Source organism: Triturus cristatus, chromosome 9, assembly GCF_964204655.1.
Source record: "Triturus cristatus chromosome 9, aTriCri1.1, whole genome shotgun sequence".
Taxonomy (NCBI): Eukaryota; Metazoa; Chordata; class Amphibia; order Caudata; family Salamandridae; genus Triturus; species Triturus cristatus.
Genome location: NC_140592.1, coordinates 432,922,574 through 432,945,245, shown reverse-complemented (window position 1 = coordinate 432,945,245; position 22,672 = coordinate 432,922,574). Strand labels below are relative to the sequence as shown.

The 22,672-nt window shown below is 42.9% G+C and overlaps 1 protein-coding gene across 1 annotated transcript in view; it reads left to right on the top strand.

Moving 5' to 3' along the window:
- Window positions 1-900: 900 nt before the first annotated feature.
- The window catches only part of LOC146798097 (cytochrome P450 2G1-like), a 1,186,024-nt gene continuing 1,164,252 nt past the window's right edge, over window positions 901-22,672 (top strand). Inside the window, exon 1 of the mRNA XM_085625315.1 lies at window positions 901-1,252. Within this exon, the coding sequence (XP_085481441.1) occupies window positions 1,221-1,252 (32 nt within the window). The 5' untranslated portion in view covers window positions 901-1,220. The remainder of the gene's footprint in view (window positions 1,253-22,672) is intronic.

The window sequence follows — 22,672 nt, the reverse complement described above, 5'->3', positions numbered from 1 at the left end:
CTGGACATTTTGCAAATGTTTTGGGCTCCTGAAGGGCCAGGAACTGGCATACCAATAATAATTTGTTTTAAATCGTCCATGTGATATTTTTTAATTCACCAAGGTTGCTTCTGCCCTAAATTTGTTTTAGGAATAGTCTAGAAAGCTTTAACAATTCTTAGGACGTGTTATCTATTAATTTTGTTTCACATATTTATATAGCATAACTCCCCATATGAAAGACGTTAATGCACTTTACATAGGGAGAAAGGGTAGGCATCTGAATTTCCTATATTGTGGTGACCAGAATATCTTTACAATAACATAGGAGACAAAGCAATACATTAGAACTTACATTAATTTCAGTATTAAACAAAGAGGCGAAACCAGGTGGAGTTGGCTTTATGTAAGAGGGAAGGCAGGAGAGAAGGTAATTAGAAAGAAGACGAGGAATGAAGAAGTGGAAATAATTGGTGCTTTGGAATGAATTCTATGGAGGATGAAAACAAAAGGGATCCGGAGGAATGTGAGAATAGGCAAAGCCAGTGATAGGTTAAAATAGACCTTAAACGGTTAACGGAGTTTTTTTGCGGGATTGGCAGAGGTTTTTAAGACGTCGAACTATTCGAGTAGGGAGCTCCAGACAGTTGGAGCCGCACCAGAGTCTGAAGTTCTGTTTTCTCCTGAAGTTTTAGACGCCCCAGAAATGTTTCAGATAGTTGGCAAGTAGTTCGAATTTAATTGATGTGATCTGGATACATTTCATGGCGTTAGTTCGTTTCCTTGAGTTTATATTCACAAGGAGAAAATATTTTGAGATTTTAATGACTTGTCTGATGTTTGGTTTTTTTACCACTCTCGGCCAGAAAATTCCAGTCAACCAGTTGGGAACCCTATCTCCGGCTTGGACCACCATGCAGTTCACACGAGAAGCAGGGAGATGTATGTTAGGCTGACGATAGAAGAGGCAGGGCAGCCTTTGTAGACTCCACCTGTCGAAAACCCCTTTATTCCACTGGGAGTATAGTTGGCAATGATTGGCCTAATTTCACTGCAACTATGAGGAATCTGACTTTCCTGCCCGGTTGCTTCTTGCCTGGCTGGCTCCGAGTTCTTTGCCTGCGGATTAATTTGTAACAGCAGCGAGAAGTTGATTCGAGGTCACTACTTAGAACTGTTTGGATAGTTTTGAGTCGGAGCAGGAAATAACGCACACAGCGAGCTGACTCTGGAAGCAACACATGTGCCGCTACGTCCTGCAGTTGGAAAGAAGGTACTTTTATGTTTTTTAAGAGCGTTTCTGAAATGCACAGTCGTGGGGCCGTATGGGCTATAGTAGCACAGTGCAGGAGCCCGGCGCTCGTTTCAGGCGCCAGCTGTCTTAAGTGATTTCATTTAACTATTAATTCTCAGAGTTCGTGCTCTGTTTTCAGACAGCACAGCTCGGAAAAAAAGAAAGCAACGTTTGCCTATTTCTGTTTCTGAGCCGTACTGTCTGAAAACACAGTACTAACTTAGAGAAACACTGGGTTATCAGAACTCACTTTACGCTCATAGGGGCAGATTTACAAGCCCCCTGCGCCACCAGTACGTCACTTTTTGTGACGTAGTGGTGGCGCATTTTACTTCTCCATATATACAAGGACAGGAAAAGCCACCCTGCATGACTTTTCCTGTCCTTGTAAATATGGCCCCTTTACACTCAGAACTTTGCGAGAAAGGGGCGTACCATGGGTGTTGCTGTGGGTGTTCCTGCGCAATACCCATGGAATCAGACACATTTCCAGATTTACGAGGAATCGTAAATCTGGAATTCCGGAAATTAGTGTGAATACTACACCTCCCCAGGGGAGGCGCATCGAGGAGAAATGTTTTAATTTCTCCTCGTATTTTCCTCTTTCAATGCGTGCTGCATTCTACAGCACACATTGAAAGAGGAAAATGCCTATAGTGATTGTATTTGTGCAGGAAGGTGCCCCTTCCTGCACAAAAACAATCTCCCCACGACGCAGGCATCCTTTCACCATGGGGCAAGGGTGCCTGCACCGGCGCATGGCTGCAGTTTGTGCGCCAGCGCAGGGGGAAGCACAGAGATGTGACATATTGTTGTAATTATGTTGCATCCCTGTGCTTTGAAAGTGACTCAGTGCGGCACAGCCAAATGGCTTGCGGAATGCACTGAGTCACTTTCATTGTAAATCTGCCCCTTAAGGTGGATAAAACAGGCGCTCGGCTCTTCGCTGCGCCAGCAAAGCCCATCAAGTTATGGGCTATGGTACAGGCTTTTCATTGTAAAAGATGGTGGCTATGCATTGCTCCTCAAAAATGCAACAATTTTATATCTAAGGACTTGTATATACACCTACTTCTAAGAAATAATTATTAATCCTGGGGAGTTGTATTTTATTGGCTTTAATGGCACAGAGCAAAGAGCTTGTTTTATGTGTCTGCAGAGCAAAGAGCCTGTTTTATGTGTCTGCTGGGCGTAAAGTGAATTAATTTAAACCAACATTTCAATGAGTTAGTGTTTTATTTTCAGATAATACAGCTTGGAAATATTGAGCGAGGCTTACCTTTTTTTCTGTTACTGTCCTGTTTCGCCTGAAAATAAAGCACTGACTCAGGGGTTGTCTGCGGCACCAAAAGCCATGCATTACACGCTAATTGTTGTTTAGGTTTCCTGTGTATGCTGTTGTTGTCTTGTCAATTTTTGTAATTTTTTATAATTGCATCTCTTTTAACGTTTATGTGTATGCTGTTTCAAATCGGAAAGTTTGATGCCCGTTCTGATTGTTGTATCTTTTATGGTATTTTACGAAAAAAAAGATTTCTGACTGACTGACTAAGAGAAAAAGCACTGATAAATATATTAGGTTTTGTTTATGTAATTAATAATAAGCTGTTTTTTGTTGGTAGTTGTGGCTTGCTGAGTAGTTGTACAATACAAGTTACAGAAAGTCTGTTAAAGTGTTATGCCTTGTTTCTGTACACAAAAAGCAGTATATTGTGCTGTTACTGGTGGTATAGTGTGAGAAAGTAACAGTAATTTTGGGAAAAATGAAGCGAAAGAGAGAAATAATAGAATTAATTGATGTAATAGCAATATTGTGTGTTTAGAGGAGTTCTGACAACTTTTGGGCCTGATGCCACTGCACCTGCTGCACAATTCAAACCATGGCCCTCATACATGCAATATAACTGCATTTGTGCCTGCCTGTTTAGTGCTAAAATATTGCAATATTTGGTGTTTAGAGGGGTTCCCAGAGCTTTGGGCCCCAGTGCCATTGCACCTGCTGCACCATTTAAATCATGACCCTAGTGCTTGCAAGGTAACTGCACTTGTGACTGCTTATTTAGTAGTTAAACATATCAATATTTTGTGTTTAGAGGAGTTCTGACCACTTTTGGCCCCAGTACCACTGCACATGTAGCACCATTGCAATCATGGCCCTACTCTGCTACCTAACTGCACTTGTGATTGCCTGTTTAGTTGTAACATTTAGCAATATTCTGTGGTTAGTTGGGTCCCTACATCTTTTGGTCCTGGTGCCATTGCACCTGCTGCACCATTCAAATCAAACCCCTTTTAACTGGAAGATAACTGCAACTGTGTCTGCTGTATAGTAGTAAAATACAGCAATTTCAGGTTTTTAGAGAAGTTTTGGCAACTTTTGGGCCCGGTGCCACTACACCTGCTGCACCATTCAAATAATGACCCCGTTGTCTGCAAGGTAACTGCACTTGTAACTGACTGTTTAGTAGTAAAATATAGCAATATTAAGTAATTAGTAAGGTGCCTAGAGTTTAGGGTCCCGGTGCTACTGCATCTGCTGCACAATTCAAATCATAATCCTATTGCCTGCTAGATAACTGGACATTTGGCTGCCTGTTTATTAGTAACATCTTTGCAATATTTGGTGTTTTGAGGAGTTCTGGCACCTTTTGGGTCCAGTGCCACTGCACCTGATGTACCATTCAAACCAAGCCCCATTTAACTGCAAAGTCATCAGAACCTCTCCAAACGCTTCAAATTACTATATTTTAGTACTATACAGGCAATCACAATTGTCATTGTGATTGCCTGTATAGTACTAAAATATAGCAATTTGAAGCGTTTAGAGAAGTTCTGACAACTTTTAGGCACAGTGCCCCTACACCTGCTGCACCATTCAAATCATGACCCTGTTGTCTTTAAGGTAACTGCAATGGTGACTGTTTACTTAGTAGTTAAATATAGCAATACTTGGTGTTTAGTGGAGTTCTTACAACTTTTGTCCCCTGTGGCACTGCACCTGCAGCACCCCTAAAATCATGGCCCTAGTGCCTGCTAGATAACTGCACTTGTGATTGCTTGTTTAGTACTAACATTTAGCAATATTCTGCGTTTAGTGGGGTCCCAAGAGCTTTTGGTCCCGATGCCACTGCACCTGCTGCACCATTCAAATCAAGTCCCCTTTAAATGCAAGGTAACTTCAATTATGACTGCCTGTTTATTAGTCAAATATATCAATATTATGCGTTTAGAGAAGTTCTGACAACTTTTGGGCCCAGTGCTGCTGCACCATTCAAATAATGACCCTGTTATCTGCAAGGTAACTGCACTTGTGGCTGCCTGTTTATCAGTATTCTGTATTCTGTATTCAAAGCTTTATTCGAGGAATATACTCATAAAAGCACAAACATACATTTAAAATACATCACATTAAAAATGTTCCTATTTATACATACTGTTAAAACAGTTGTGCATACATAAACAATAAAAATCTTTGGTGTACATTTACACAGAGATTACTTGTTACCCCAGTTATATTACATTAATAGAAATTGCCCTCCGTCTAATGGACCATGCCCACCCCAGATACTTTGCTGTACCCAGAACAATAGGCATATCAGTGGTGGTGCAAATAATTTGTAGTGCCTCAACACCCCTGGTTGTCCCTAGATTTCTACAAACAGGAGCTAACCAAACTCTTCTCGGGGTGGCATAAGCTTTACACAGGAATAGAAAGTGACCTATATTTTCCTCAGTTGCACCACAAACCGGGCAGCACGAGGTGGTTGAACTCCTCCACCTACCCGTCAGTGATCTCAGAGGAAGGGCACCTGATCTTAACTGGAAGAAAAGCTTCCTATCCCCTGGGTTAGTAATACTGTCCCAGTATAGTTCCAATACAGGACACAGTTTGATTTCTAAGAAACGCCCCGCCATTGTGTCTAATCTCGTTCTACTCCAGAGTCTGCCATCTATCCAGTCCCAATATAAGCTTTTAATTATGTTTTTACTTGGAAAGGGTTCCCCAGATGGATTATCCCATAGATTGGAGAGGCCGAGGTCACCTAGAGCAGTCCTAAGATTTTTTAACCAGACTATTTTATGAAAGGTGTCAGCTTTAATTATGGCAAGGAACCCCTCTGCATAATGCCGTATCTCTGGGATAGTCCAGAGGCGTCTCCAATAGAGAATCGGGCGCAATCGCGCTCGGTCACTAACTGATCTTCTCCCTAAATCAAGACCAAGCGGGATTAATGGTGTACTCTGAGGGAGACCCGTGATTCCCCTAAGGAACCTATTCTCCGATATTTGCAAGGGGAGAAGCCTCTCGAAACCCCACAGCTCAGTCCCATATAGGGCAGACCCAATAGCCTTGGCATCATATACTGCCAGGACTGGTTTTATAGGCTTTGATTTAGACTTTTTGTGTTCCACCCGAAGTGCCCCCGAAATCTGTTGATGCCTCAGGACCGCCTTTTCTATATGTTGAGACCATTTTAGATTGTTTGCTATCTGCACCCCAAGGTAGGTAAATACAGTAACCACCTCAAGCTCACAGTTGTTCAGAAGTATTTTAGGCCGGGGTCTACGTTTTGGTGAGAAGGCCATCAGCTTGGTCTTGCCCACGTTAACTTCCAGGCCATATTCCCTACAGAAAAGATCGAAGATGTTTAAAGCTCGCTGCAAGCCAGCCGGTGTTTTAGACAAAATCAGCGTATCGTCGGCGAACATCAGGATCGGAACCCTGAGGCCCGCCAATGAGGGTGCATCGACACTGGCATCCAGCATCCGAGCCACAATTCCGTTAATAAATAGGGAAAAAAGCAGGGGGGCCATAGCACACCCCTGTCGTACTCCGCGTTCAATCGGAAAGTCGGCAGATGATTCACCATTCATACCCCACTGAACTTTGGTGAAATTACACTCATGCAGCCTCATTATCAGAGTGAGTAACTCAGCCGGAAGGCCTATTTCGCTCAGAACTGCCCAGAGCTTTCTCCTTGGTACCAGGTTGAAGGCAGCCCGCAAGTCGACAAAGGCAACATACAGGCTGCCCTCGCCGAGCACCACCGTCCCCCACTGCAGCAGAGCAAAGCAAAACACCTGGTCGACTGTGCTTGTAGCCCGCCGAAAACCAGCCTGATAAGGGGACAGGGCGTTGTTCTCATCTACCCAGTCCATTTGTCGATTTACCACCATTCTCCCTACCACTTTTTGGATAGTGGCAATCAAACTTATCGGCCTATAATTGGCCGGGAGGGACCGATCCCCTTTTTTATATATGGGTATAATATTTGCTCCCTTCTATAACTCTGGGACTGCCGTTCCCTTCGCAATAGCATTTCCTAAAAGGAATACATGCCTAGCCCACCTCGCCTTATCGTTTATAAAAACATCAGAGGGTATCCCATCTAGACCCGGGGCCCTTCCCCCTTGGGCAGAGCATATTGCAACTTCAGTTTCTTTAAGGAAAAATAAATTACCAGTGGGGAATACAGCTGAAATTACTTCCACATCCTTAAACTCGGTAATCTCAGCATATTGGGGTTTGAAATAATCCACCCAGGCACCCTCAGCGACATTATTGTTGGGTTTATTTGGAGTTCCACCTCTACCCCACTTGACAATATTCCAAAATAACCTGGAATCCTTAGCCCCCGAGGCCTCCTTTAGTTCTACCCAATACTTTTCGTCCCATGTTTTTTTTGCTAGCGATACGCTAACCTTGTAGTGCTTCCTAGCCTCGCTAATCGCTGCCCTGTCCCTATTCCTGATTGCTCTTCCCAAGCTTAGCCTGGCTTCCCTGCACTGATGATTGAACCACCTAGCTGGTTTGGGTGGTTGTTTCCTATTTATCTTGCGGGACCTCAAGAAATGCGGTTTTAAAAGGGAAAAGAGTTTATTGTGTATGTCCGTTATTTCCCTAGAACCTGGGATTACGGGGTTTGCAGCCTCCATATCAGCGATTGCAGTATCCACCTCGGAACTTATAAAGTCCATAGATTCTGCATTCGCCAATACACTCGGCCAGTTAAGTCTGCGCATGTCATTAGCCATGATAGGCATTGGGCCGTCACTTAATTGAGGGTTCCCTGATATGGCCATCCACCAGTTATGGGTCACACAGAGGGGATTGTGGTCACTTTCCAGTCTACCCTCGATTTTCATGTCACATACCAACTGCCACAAATTGAGGCTGCAAAGGACATAGTCTATCCGACTTTGGTTATGACCATTGTCGAATGTACGGGCACCTTCCCTATCGCCCTTCGTCCTCCCATTTAGGGCTCTCAACCCATGTTCCAGGCAAATGGCATTCAGTTGTAATATATCTTTCGTCCACCGCTTAACAGGAGCCAGATTTAAAGTCGGAACACCCCATTGCGTATCCTCCTCTTGCCCTAGGGGATCATCCGAACTATCCAATGGTTCGAAAGTCCTATTTAGGTCACCAGCTACTACAACTTTGTTACCCAGGGACTGCGATTCCAAAAAAGTGGACAAAGCCTCTAGAATGGGTGAACTCCCAGTGGTACTGCCCCTGGCATAGATGTTGTATATATCTACCCCTCCCCACTTTTCTGAGGCTATTCTTAGCATTTGGATGTCCTTACAACCCAAATCCACCACTTTGATTGTTATTTGAAGACATTGCCTTATCCAGATTGTAAGGCCTTCCATCGGTCGACCCCTAGCGCCTCTACTGGCCGGGATTGAAAAATTTAAGTAACCAGGAAGAAATATAGGGTCACAAGCCCATGTCTCCTGGAATAAACAAACTTCAAAGCCATTGACGAAATCCATCCAGTTTTGGGACATCAACTTGCTACTCAGCCCCGCGATGTTCCATGAAAAAAACTTCCCTAGGCTGGGGCCGTCTATGGGTACTGCTCCTACACAGGACATCCCAAAGTCGTTTGTTAAGATTCCGTCATATCCCTCCCTCTCTCGGGTGGTATCCTCAGTGTTGTGATCAACCTCCTGGGTGCCAACAGTGCTAAGTGTAATTAGTTCCTCATTTTCAGATACCCAGAAATTGAAATACACTCCCCACATATTTCCTCCAAAATCACAGTCTCCCAACCAGTTCTCATTTCATTTGGTTCCACATTTTTAGTCAAAACAGTTAACACAGGCTTCCCACATATATCCCAACGGGTCATATCTTCCCTACTGTTCGTGGAATAATCGGAATTTGGTCAATAAACCCACCCCGGATCTTTCATCACTTCAAAACGATTGTACGTTGGTCCATTATAAAAGTTGCCCTGTTGTATGGGTACAGTGAAAGGAACAAACCCTGGGGAGGGGAGATTGTTATAGCAACCTAGTTCACTGATCATACCAAATTGAACACCTGTTGGTCTTGGATAAAAGAATGTAAGATCAACAACACCAATTCCACCACTGCTTGTGCCCCAATTTTGCTTCGTGATCAGATGTGCCACCCTAGGATCTTGAAAATTAACAACTATACACTCCCCCCCCAAGTGCTTAGGAGTACAACCTATCCAGTCTGTCCTTCTCACTCCAATAATCAGCCCGTCCACTTCCCCGGGCAGTGGTCTATTTACCTTTAACCAGTGCATTACCTTGTTTTTTAGCATCTGGAAGTATTCTCTTTGCCCGGCCAACAAAGGTGGTACATTAGTAAGGACAGCCTTGAAAGGATAAGAATCTGGAGTGAGATTCATAGGAGGTATCCTACGGGGTGCCTTCATCGGGAGGGTGTTAGGCAGGATAATGGCAGGAGCAGCAGGACCGGATGTTGGAATACTTGGTGGTAGTTGGGAACTATTCAATACAGTGTTATTAGTTTTGGAACTGTCATTGTTACCCCTAGCAGGAACACCAAGACGAGGTGTTGAAATGCTTGGTGAGGGTTGGGAACCATTAGATACAGGATTGCCACTTTTGGAGCTATCTTTTTTACCTTTAGCCACAGTATCAGGCAGCTTGTTTTTTTTAGTGGTATTACTACTTGGACGGTCCGACAAATCTAAATTAGTCTTGGGGATATGTCCCTTCGACTGAGGCCTACTTGCAATGCTGACTACGGGGGGAGGAGGCTCAGCGATGGACACACCATTTGCCTGACCATTTGGTTTCGGAAGATTGATACTATCCCCCATCCTAGGGTGGGACTTGATTAGGGATTTGGTGGAAAAAAAGTTATCTAGAGTAGCCTGCTCGAAATGATCTAACCGATCAGCCAATTTTTTAACTCGTTCCTCAATAGGAGTCAAGAGAGACCTCATCAGCCTCTCCAACTCGTGGAGCAGGGGTGGAGCAGAAGATAAGGTCTCAGTCAACACCATCGCTGAGGGGTCATTCGTGTTAGATACAGGACTAGCCGGAACAACTCCGTCTTTGACAATCTTAACCCCACCAGAGCCAGCCCTAATAGACTCGCAGGAAGGGCGTAGACATATTCCAACCTTCCTTATTTTTTTTGGATGTTTAGGAAGATAGCACTTCTTCGGGGCAGCACTTCTTTTATCACTTGGTTTAGTTTTAGCCACGTGAGTTGACACACTCGGTTGGGCAGTGGTCACCTGCCCTGTAGGTAAACCAGTTAGTATAATGGACGAGGTAGAAGGCAAAATGGGCACATCGTGACCCACAGACGAGCCAGCCAACAACTCTGGTGAAGGGGGAAAGGCGTAAGGCGTTTCCAGTACAGCTGGCAGGGTTAGGGATGACAGGGGAGGAACCAATGCCGGGAAACCCTGAGGTGGCCGTTTCTCCAAAGGAATTTTAAGGAGTACAATAGATAACCTACGCTCGGCACGCCTCTCCGCCAAAGCGATCTCTTTGTCAATATCTAGGGTTACCCGACTAAAGTATTTGTCTAGAGGACCCAAAGTGGCTGACCCCACCTCGGCCTGAGTAGAGATCTGGACAGTGGTATTTGAAGGAGAAGACATACTTTGCAGCCAACGAGCTTTAAAAAGAACAATACTATATAAACAAACACCAGAGGTCTCTAGATACAGGGAACGTACTGTAACAAGTGGTCACAGGGCGCAATGTCAGAGAGCGGGCCCAGCCCAGCCTCCTTCAGCCCCTGACGGCCAGAGACGGTCCCGCCCTTGTCCTGGGCTTCTCCCGGGACGCTCCCGCGCAGCGGAAGTAAGCTCCACTGTTATAGATCAGACGTGACGCGCAGGGGGCGGGGCTGACAGGGAGAGCTGGCCAGGTGTTCTCAATCGGCCAGGCAGGGACTCCTGGGAGACGGAGTCCCTGCAGAAACGCTCGCAGCCCTGCCCAAGAGCCCCAGCACAACACAGACTGCATAGCCTCTCCACAGATTCCCCAGCGGCAATTCCAATGAAGCGGGACCCGCGAAGCGGGTCCGGCGAACAGTGGGCTCAAAAACAGTACAACAGCCCAAGGCCAAGAGTCCAGGAGCAAGGGTCCGTCAGACGCACCTTCAAATCAGCAATATATAGCACAGCTCTTGTATATTGACTTTATTTTTAACGTGCAATGTTTACTACAACTTTTAGAATATGATTGTAATGACCAAATAGATTAAGTTGAAATAATCAATCCGATAATGCTTCCAAAGTGCATAGAAAGGTACTGGAGCATGAATAGGAAATGCCACAAACGTTCTAATGCTAAAACACCTGCTTTACACAACTAAGTAATAAAAAGCTTATTAAAAAGCAAGCATTCCAGTATACTGTTAGAAGCTGTCTGCCTTTTCCTTGGGAAGAGATCATATCCTGACAGTGATTGGGGCTTAAACAGTGTGAACAGCTCTGATAGAAGTATTGTAAATGCGTGCAGCCAAGGGAAGTTACCAAAATGGAAAAGTTCAAAACAAAAGGGGCTGAACTCAGTAGTATGGCTAAGGGAACTGATAAGAGCCATTTTAAAAATATATTAATTACAAGAGATTTCACAAGCACAGCACAATCGCTGTGCAGACGAAACCTAAATATGGGGTTAAATGAATTCCATGTATGCTCGCGGTGCATAAAACAGGCTCTTGGATTTGCACTGCATCAGAAAAGCCCATCATAATAACAGCCCTGTTCTCTCCCCCACCCCCTGTAATCTGTATCACTGATAAGCACCATTATATATCTATTACAAAAATCTCAAACTCATTTCTGAACGTAAAAGTTTGTTTTCAATTAGGAACTTGGTCCAACAGTTTTGAAATTCAACATTTTCTCCAAATTTCCCATCCATGTTCTGGCTCTATGATGAATTAGAAACAACAGAGGCAGCCAGGTGCAAACTGCTCTCCCTGCCAGTTCTGAAAGCCACATGCTAGCTGGGCAAAGTCCAGGATGTGGTTCTGTCAGTGTTTCTTGGCTTTAGTACTCTCCTTTGTGCATGCAAACCATTTTAAATGCCCATTTTTAACACAACTTGAAGTTGGGCAATTGCTCTGTCCAGAGTCACATGGTCATCCAGACATTTCATAGTACCTTCTATAATCATGGTAAATATTTTAGGTCTGGGTATAAACAGCTTAAGCTATTTAGATAACACCATGTCATCAGAGAGTGGATTTTGTGCCACTTTCTCCAGCCACTGATTTTCTTGCTCTTTTCATACCTTATCATTAATAGAAAATAATGTCTGTCCAGGTCAAAGCAGTTCAAGGATGGTTATGTTGACCTATTTGTTTTCCATCTTATTTCATTATGGGGTTTTAAGTAGTCATCCTGTTAGCCAGTGTATGTTCTGTGAGATATTTACTGAGCATAAACGTTTATTGTGCTCATGGCTTTCTGTTTTTTAGGGAATACTGCTGCTTTTTTTGTTGCATTAGCCTATTATAAAGCACAATGCCTAAGCATCTTTGCACAATCATTTGTTAATTCTAGTGTTAGCCAAAAACCTTTTAGATTTCCTAAAATTATATACATTTTTAATATACTCACTAGTATTCAGACAAAACATCAAGTTAAAAAAATTAAGTAGCAGAAATATCAAGTTTTAAATTTCGTGACACAGAAATACTGTGTGCAAAAATATAGTTGACAAAAATATCAATTTTTAAAATTTCATTATTTAAGTGATATTTTAATTGTACATTTTTTATTGTTTGTTTAATTGGTAATGTTTTTAAATATAGTTAGTAATTTTAAGTTATTATATTTGTAATTAAATTGTAAAATAGTAATACATGGTGTTGTAGTGGGTTGTGAGGTTTATAGGTGTACTGGTATTAATATAAGATATGTGTTTGAAGGGAAGTACTTTCCCTACTGTCTCATAGACTGGAGTGGGAAAAGTACATTTTACTCTTTTGGAGTCCAACTCTTTCCCTATTGTTGCACAGATTGGAGTGGGACAAGTAAATGTTTCCCCTCCTGAGTCCAACATTTCCCCTACTGATGCACTGACTGGAGTAGGAATAGTACATATTATCCCTCCTGAGCAGGGTGACCAACTGGCATGGGTGCAAATTCAGGATAGTGAGTGTAAAAATTCAAGACAAAGGGTCAAAAATCAGGACAAAAATTCAGGACATTTGGTCAAAATTCAGGACAAAACTTTGGGACAAAAGGTAAGTTTTACAAACACATCAGTGCCATTGTGAGATGTAAAGCTGCACGCTTAGGATGTAGCTAATTGGGACCTGCAGTGCTGGACAAGAGTGCAGTCCTCCTAGTGCCCAGCTTTATGGGCCAGAGCGTTTCAGTATTCCATGTCTGTTCAGCCGGTGATGAGTGGTATAAGTGCTAGTACAGTCTGGAGTGATGGATAAGACCCATGGTGGAGTGGTCTTGAGTGAGGGTAAGAGCGTAAAGCAGGAAAAGGAGATATTAACCAGCCTGCATTCGTTATAAATGGCTGCACAGTGCTGAGTGGTATTATTGTGGATTAGAAAAGTTAGATAGGAGTTGACGTTACTATATAATGCACAAGCTAGCCATATACCAGCCCTCTATATTTTGCCTCTATATGGGAAATAGTATACTGCTTGGGCTGTTTAATTTCTGTGAGCTGTAAACTGCAAATTCCCATTGATGCACAGAAGTGTGCAACAGACTACCCATGGGCAATGAATTCCGCTCCGCTAGCGGAGGTTTGGTAACTACACCTTTCATTGAAAACACGGAATTCATGCAAAAATTCCAAATCCGTTACGTAGCGGAGTTAGCTACTGCACCCACAACTCTTTAATAAAACAACTTTACCTTTACATGCTAAAAAGCATACAACCAATTCACAAAAGTGAATGTGGAAAAATACCAGGCAATGAGAGAGGTGATGGTTTTGGAGTCACCCCTAACCTAGGGGGAGGGTAAGCAGATGCCTTGAGCACAAAGAGCTAGCATGCTAACGATTCAGTGGTGGTCCCATCCTCCTAGGACCACCCCAAGCAAAGTTATGGGCAAAAATACAATTCCAACCAAAGGCCCAGCAAAGCATTATGGGGCAAGATTATAGAGTATAGTGAGTATTATAGTATTATTTCTCAGCTGAGCCCGAGAGCCTGCCTCTTGAGGAATGTTTTGATATTGGATACTATAATATTCAATGCACTCTAGAATATATTTCCATAATGCTGTGCAGGGGTTTGGTTGGGATTGTATTTTTGCCCATAACTGGGCTTGGGGTGGTCCTAGGAGGATGGGACCACCACCAAATCATTTCAGCATAATGTGCTCTTTGGGGCATATTTACAATAACTGGCGCATCTCTGCATATCAGCAGGGATGCGCCAGTTATTGTGCGCCACAGCTCCGCTTCCATGGATGCGCCGCATTTACAATGCGGCGCACCATGGAGAAAAAACGTCACAGATGCGTGACGCATCTGTGCCGTAAAAGTGGCTCATTGCTGGAGTTGCGTCGCAAGCGCGACGCAGCTCCAGCAATGCTCTGGGAGGCCCTATTTTGGTAATGCTGCGTCAATCCTTATGCCTGCTTCAGGCAGGCGCAGGGTTTTGACGCAGCATGGGCCTAAAAGTGACTGAGTGAAATCTTGTAGATTGTATTTTTGCCCATAACTGGGCTTGGGGTGGTCCTAGGAGGATGGGACCACCACCAAATCATTTCAGCATAATGTGCTCTTTGGGGCATATTTACAATAACTGGCGCATCTCTGCATATCAGCAGGGATGCGCCAGTTATTGTGCGCCACAGCTCCGCTTCCATGGATGCGCCGCATTTACAATGCGGCGCACCATGGAGAAAAAACGTCACAGATGCGTGACGCATCTGTGCCGTAAAAGTGGCTCATTGCTGGAGTTGCGTCGCAAGCGCGACGCAGCTCCAGCAATGCTCTGGGAGGCCCTATTTTGGTAATGCTGCGTCAATCCTTATGCCTGCTTCAGGCAGGCGCAGGGTTTTGACGCAGCATGGGCCTAAAAGTGACTGAGTGAAATCTTGTAGATTTCACTCAGCCACTTTTAGGAGGCGTTCCTGCGCCGGAACGCCCCCCCGTGCAGGAACGCCTACATGTGGCGCAGGGCTTTACAAAGTGATGCATCTCCCAGATGCGTCACGTTGTAAGTACCCCGCACCATGATGCAGGATTTGCGCCGCCGCTGCGTGACAAAAGTAACGCAACGGCGGCATAAAGGAGGCGCAAGGGGCTTGTAAATATGCCCCTTTGTGTTCAAGGCATCTGCTTGGTTCTCTCTCTAGGTTAGGGAGGACCTCAAAATCATCACCTCTCTGCTGCGTGCTATGTTTTCATTTTCACTTTTGTGAGATGACTATATGCATTTTAGCATGTAAAGATAGAATTTATTATTGTTTAACTACCACTGCTTGCTTTCATTTTCATTTTTGTGAGATGACTATATGTATTTTAGCCTGTAAAGATAGTTTTTTGTTGTTTTACTAAAAGTATGTGAAATTTCTGTTTTATTAATACACGTGTTAGTACGCATGACAGAGCTCATGCAAAAACTCTGGAGTAAGCTACTGCACCCACAACCCTTCGATAAAACATCTTTACCTTTACATGCTAAAAAGAATGTAACCAATTCACAAAAGTGAACTTTGAAAATATCAGGCAATGAGAGAAGTGATGGTTTTGGGGTCCATTGTAACATAGGGGGAGGACCAAGCAGGTGCCTTGAACACAAGGAGCATATCATGCTCAATGATTGTGGTGGTCCCATCCTCCTAGGACGACCCAAGCAAAGTTATGGGCAAAAATACAATGGCAACCAAAGGCCCAGCAAAGCATTAAGGGATGAGATTCTAGAGTTTAGTGAATATTATAGTATTAGTTCTCAGCTGAACCTGGAGAGCCTGCCCCTTGAGGAATGTTTTGATATTGTATACTATAATATGCACTGCACTCTAGAATCTCGTCCCATAATGCTTTGCAGGGCCTTTGGTTGGGATTGTATTTTTGCCCATAACTGTGCTTGGGGAGTCCTAGGAGGATGGGACCACCATCAATTGTTCAGCATGATGTGCTCTTTGTGTTGAAGGCATCTGCTTGGTTCTCTCCCTAGGTTAGTGAGGATACCAAAATCATCACCTCTCTCACTGCTTGCTGTATTTTCATTTTCACTTTTGTGAGATGAGTGTATGCATTTTTGCAGGTGATGATAGAGTTACTTGTGGTTTTATGAAGGGTATGTGAGGTTTCTGTTTTATTAATGGGGATGAGATGGAACAGAGTAGCCTAGAGGAGTTCACTGAGTTTTTGTTCAATTCCGCAGAATTCCATGTAGTGGTACTCCGCCAACTACGCCCACCCTTACTACAGACTAGAAACTGTATAGATTGTTGAGGCATTATTGTAGGCCAGAAGGAGGCACTGTCTTTTGCATACTGAAGATTTTCTATTGAATGGAAGCAAAATGCTAACATGCAGTTTTACTGATACAATTAAATAGCGCACAAATACTAATGTGTGGAAATGTGGTTTTGTCGAATATGTATAATTTGTTTTGATCCTAATAAAACTCTGTTTCCAGCACAATTCTGAATTACAAACAAGTGGTCCATTTGTAGTGTCCTAACTGCTGATATGTTTTGAAACATTTGCACAGTTACTTTGCGGCTATTTAGTAGTTGTGTGTTACAAACAAACTGACAGCCTACAGCCTTTGTTTTTGCAACCCCAAGAAAATTTGCAAAAACATGCTGCATTCTACAACACATTTGTCATTCTATATTCAATTGTATTAGCTTCTAAAGCATAATAAATGATGACCTTAACTGTGCACCAGGATACGACAATCTTTGATGGGGCTCTTCAATGATTCCCTCCCTATCACCAACAGTGCCTCTCTCTCACATGTATTTAATTTGTTTTATAACACCTCTCAAATCAGTTTAGGGTGCCAGAGTACTTAACATCACACACATACAGAAACCATGAATCATACGTGTATAAATCAGTGTATAGAAAATGTTACATAAGGCAACGGGGACTACAAGGTGTAGGATGCACGACACCCATATTGGAAGTCATTTTGTAAGAGTGCTTGGTCTGAAGAAGCACAAACTCAGGATCCAAAACATAACACAGTAGCTAGCGTTGACTTTAATGATAAGAATTTATTTCTACCCAATCAAACCCTTTTTTAGCAACATCATGAAGTGTGGGCAGGGCCACAGGGGCAGTTGCCCCGGCATAATATTCTTAGTGATGCAAAAGTTTAAAAGAAAAAAAAACTATGCTGGATGTGGCTCGACTCACATTGGTACTGTTGTCTGCAAGTGCAGGTTATGTTGTCTTGACCATCTTTCCCTGCAGAAGGGCTGCGCGGAGCCATGCAATCATGCATATCTCATGGCTGCTCGGACTGCATCCCGGTGGCATGGGAGCAGTGCTGCCCAGGGCACAAAAGCAGAATGTCTCTTGTGGTACCATGGTGCCATACAAGGAATGGGTTTATGCTTTTTGGAAGGCAGAAGGAGCATTTCAAGCTCAAGTTACACGCTTGCTGCCTGACGTCATGTGTCATTTTGGGATAGCTGGCTGAGTCACTGGGGGGTGTGGCATCCATTCATTCTTTCATTCATCATTCAGTCTTTCACCATTCATGTTGTCCTTCCATCTGTGTGCCCATCCATATGCAAACCTATTCAACCATTTCCAAACCAATCCATCATCTATCCTTTTATCCATCATTTCACTCACCTATCCAACCATTTACCTTTTCACCCATCAAGCCATCCTTTCACTTACTCAATCAGCCATCCATTCACCCAGTCACTCATCCGTCCATTTGTCCATCCATTCACCACATCACTCAACCATCCATCCTTCCTTCTAGCTCTTCACCCTCCCTTTTTACTCATCTATGTATTCTTTCAATCATCCATCCTTACATTCTTTTTTCACTTTTCCATACATTCATTGGCCCATTCATCCTGTCAGTCATCCATTCATACTTTCACTCATCCATCCTCTCTTTCTCTCTCCATCCCCCTTTCACTTAGCCATCCCTTCACCCATCCATCCACTCACCAATCCATCCACTCATCCAATCATAAATGCATCAATTGACCCTATCACTCATCCATCCTTTCACTCATCCATAATTTTCTCATCCATCCATCCTTTTGCCCAACTACCTTTCCTTTTACTCACTCATCCATCCTTACATCCACCCTTTCACTCATCGGTCCATCCATTCACCCTTTCACTTATCAATTCATTAATCAATCCACCCTTTCACTTATCCATCCACCCTTTTACCCATGCATCCACCCTTTCCTTTTACCTATATATCCACTATTCCAACCATTCATCCCCCATTCCACCCATACATCTATTTATGCACCCTTTCTCTCATCCATCCTTCCACTCACTCACTCATCCATCCATCCATCCATCCTTTCTCTGATTATTCATCCATTCACCCTTCCACAAATCCATTCATCCTTTCACTAATCCTTCCAGTCATTCACCCATTCCTTCACTTACTTACTCACCCTCCTTTTCACATTAATTATGAGCTGATCCTATGTCTGCAGAGTTGTCGACAGAAGAGGCCCATTAAGAACTTCACCCTTGCTGTAGTTCCTAAAGCAAGAGGTAGGGTGGGGGGAGGGTTCACTATGCCTCTGCACATAGGCAATTTATAAACTTAGAAGCTATGAATTTTGCATGATGCACAGTGCCAGGAAGTGAGGTGACTGTGACATGATGTTGTTATTTCCAGGGCTTTAAGTGGGTTGAAAATAATTGGGGAGTCTCTCCAAAGGGCGTGTCAGATGTAATTAAGGGTGTGGCATAAAACACACAAGCTAAAAATCTGTGCTTAGAATATTGTGCTGCCCGATTGGTATTCTGCTACTTCTTTTATTGCATCCAGATATATAATACATTCCACATACAACAAGCCAGGATTATTGTCTTTGTCAAGTTCAAGTTCAGATTTACAAGTTCAAACAACTTTATTCGATTCGATTGAATCATAAAGTTTGCATACATACATTAAAAAAGCAAGAGAGAATATACATAGGAACATTTTGTGCAACGATTAAATGTACTGTACATCTATTTTCTTTTCCTAGGTCATATTATCCCAGTACTGATTCTAGAAGTTTGAAGATAAAGCCTCCAATCATTCCACAATGTATTTATACAAGATATTAAAAACCCCTAAAATCACTCAAATTTATATTCATACATAAAAAAAAACAAGACTTAATATACATAGGAAAAGTTTTGTGCGAAGATTAAATATACAGTACACCTATTTTCTTTTCCTAGGTCATATTATCCCAGCACAGATTCTAGGAATTTGAAGAATAACCTCCCACCATTCGACAACATATTTGTACAAGATATTAAAAACCCCTAAAAATCATTGAAATTGAAATTCATTTTACGATTCATAACGTTTCCTAATTATAAGTGCAGTTCTAATGAAGTTGAGCACAGCACTACAGATGGCTGCAGTAGATAATGACTGCAAATAATTAAAACCCTCCTGATAGGAACAGGGACAGATTTCCTTTAAAATGGGCTTGATAAAACGTGCCCTTGGGTCTTTATAAAGTGTGCAAAACAATATAAAGTGCATTGTGCTTTGATAGGCTAAATTATTACTGGGACAGGGGGTTAGTCTCTCACACCAACCTGCCTGAATGGGGAAAGTCACAAGAAAGTGCAATGTGCAAAGACGGAATCTGGTCATTAGGAAACGTGATTGAACATGCATGGTAAAAGACAAGTAAAATTGCTGTTGACTTGGAAACACACAATCTAGTAATCCATGATCCGGGTTAGACATACATAATTCAGTACGAAATGCATTTTTTATAACCTGTTTCATGTTTTGTTGGATTCCCTCGGGACTGTCATAGTAATTTTCCAAGCCTATTTTATAAAAAGTATCTTTGATATAATGTAGCCAAGGGAGTGACATTGCATTATCAAGATTCATACAATTTCTAAGGATACTCCTTGAGAACAATAAGTCCTCTGAGGTCCAGATTTTCCCCCATAAGATCAATGGGGCAATATTTATCCTATCTTTTACGTAATCCAGACCCACTTCAGAGTGACGAAAAAATGTTGAAGAACTGTTAGGAATCATCAGTAACCTTATTTAAAAATGTGTTCCCTAGAATCTGGATCTGGGAACTTTTATGGTAGCCCCATACTCCTGCGCCAAAGGTGGCTATTGACAGACATTTCGAGTTATATAAGGCTAACATTTCTGCTACCGGCTTATGTCCGAGTTTACCAGCAAAGCGAAAATGCCCCTCAATTATTCTGCTGGTATATTGACTCCTAGCCACAATTACATTATCCCTATTTAATTTATTATTAAAAACATTCCCCAGGTAAGTAAAATTTGACACCTTATCAATAACTTTTTCCTTTACAATAAATGTTCTTGTTTTTGTCGAATTGGGACCGCATACCATAATAAATGATTTACTAAAAGTTACCTTTAAGTCCAATTCCATCATAAATTTTGTAAATGCGTTCAAACATTTTTGGAGGCTTTTGGCCGTTAAGGACATCAACACTGTATCATCTGCATAAGACAATAATGGAACCCGTTTACCTTCTATGCTTGGGAAGTCCAATTGCTGTTCTAAAAGGAGTGATTCTAATCCATTTGTATATATTAGGAATAAAAAAGGGGCCAGAATGCAACCCTGGCGTACCCCCTTGGTAGAAGCAATGGGCCTAGTCTTCTCTTCTCCTGGACCAAAGTGAATAGCTACAGTGGTAGACGCATGCAGCCTACACAACAGGGTAATGAGGGGTTCTTCAAAACCCATATTTTCCATCAGTGTCCACAACTTCCCCCAGCTCACTGTGTCGAAAGCACTGGAAAAGTCCATGAAGGCCAGGTGGATCGACCTCCTCTTGGCCTTCATGTACTTGCCCATGATCATGGACAAGTTGAGGCACTGTTCATTTGTTCCCATCCCCCGTCTGAAGCCATATTGAGTATTCAATATAAGTCCAGAGGCATTGCCCCATGACTCCAAATGTGCAAGGATTACCCTCCCCATAACCTTGCACGTGGCGTCAACTTCGGAGATCGGCCTGTAGCATGTGGGGTCATTCCTGTTACCTGTTTTAAAAATCGGGACTACCACTACATTTCTCCATGATAATGGAATACGACCCACTATAACCACTTTAAAAACATTTAGCATCAGGGGGCCCCATAGTTGAGGATTGCTTTTGAATAAGTCCAAGGGCACCCCATCTGGTCCTGGGGCTTTCGTGGAAATGCCCTTTGCTAGGGCGTCCTCAACCTCATTTAAGGACAGGGATGAACTAAGTTGACATGCCGTTTGTGAATTAATGGCTATTTCATCCCTTTGCTCTTGTGAAGAGACACCTTTTGGGTTAAATATACTTAAAAAGTGAGACTCTCAAGCTTCCCCCGTTATAGTAGAATCCATACTCCTTGTGTCGTTGGAGAAGAGGAAACGATTTATGACTTCCCAGAAACTCTTGGAGTCCTTGAGAGCGCTAGCTCTTTCAAGGTCTTCTCAGGCCTGTCTTCTCAGATCATCCTTTCTGCGTTTAATAATGCTTTTATAGGTCTGTCTAACAGTCTTGATTAGAACCCTATCGCGAGGGACTGAGTGCAAAGCTATCTTAAAATGGTCTCCTCAAATTTAACGGGATATTTTGAGCTCCACTTTAACCTGACCCCCTGATTGCGATTGTGTTTTAATTGGTAAACATCACCCCTGCCCTTCTGTGCGATAACATGCATGAAAGCAGTAAGGGCATAATGATCGCTAGCAGGGTTTGGCTCTACCGCAAAGCAATCTACAAGGCATGCATACTTATTAGAGATTAGCATAAAATCAATTGTGCTAGCTCTGCCACCGCCTTGATAAGTTGGAAGCTGGGCAGAAGGAGTACTGACCAAAGTATCAATCTTGCATAAATCATTTACTACAATGATAGTATTTAATGCTTCACCCTGTGGGGTATGCTTAAAGTGTGACAAAGGTTGATCTGCGGTGTCTACAATCCCACATCTTTTATGCGTACTGTGCTGACATAATGAGCAATTAAAATCACCAACCCAAATTATGCATAACGCTAAGAATCTCCCCCGCGACTTTATCAATGAGGGTGTTTATAACCTCACAGTTTTGTGGGTCAAAAATATTGTAGTACCAATGACCCAATAATAGAGCGGCGTCAATCAGGTTAGAAATCAAAATAAGCTGGTACCAGGGAGAGTTTGTTATGTTCTCTATCTTTAGTGACTCATATTGAACAGAAATCAGAATCACTAAACCTCCATTTACCCTCCCTGCAGGTGATGGTGTTGCCTGGACATTAAATGAACAATATCCATCCATGGTGACATCATCCCTGCTCCCGGTTTCCTGGGCACAGATGATATCAAACGTCTTCATGTATTGAACCCAAGCCTCATCTGCTAGTTTTGACAAAATGCCCACAATGTTCCATGAGATAAGCCTGAGTGAGGGGGTGTTAGGATTCCTAACCATTGAGGCTTCCCCAACAGAGTAACTAGTAGCTAACTCTACTGGCAAAATAACTGAATCCAACCCTACAGTTCCTACACTATTATTATGCCGGTGCAGAGGTGGATATAGGCTATTCTCGCGGTCTGATGTAAGAGTAGAGGCCACTGTGCTATATAATTTATTGGAGTCAATCTTTGGGGCATTGCTTAAAATGACATTGTCCCTGATTTTCTCCAATTTGATGTTAGCCAGTCTATTTCTGCAAGTCAGCTTAAAGCTTCAAAACGATTTGGGTGGAAATAAGGGGGAGGGTGGGGGTGCGGGTTCGCCCATGCACATCAATTGCCTTCCGCTGTGTGCCATCGTGGTCTAGGTGGCTGGTAGAAAAACCCTAAGGGTAGAATGGAGATTCCTCTTTCATTAACAAAATAATCGTCCATTCTTTCTAATATTGTTCTGACCAAACCTGGGGAACTAAAAGTTAATGTGATACAGTTCCTGGAGAATGTCTTATTAGATTTCCCCACCCACCCAGTCC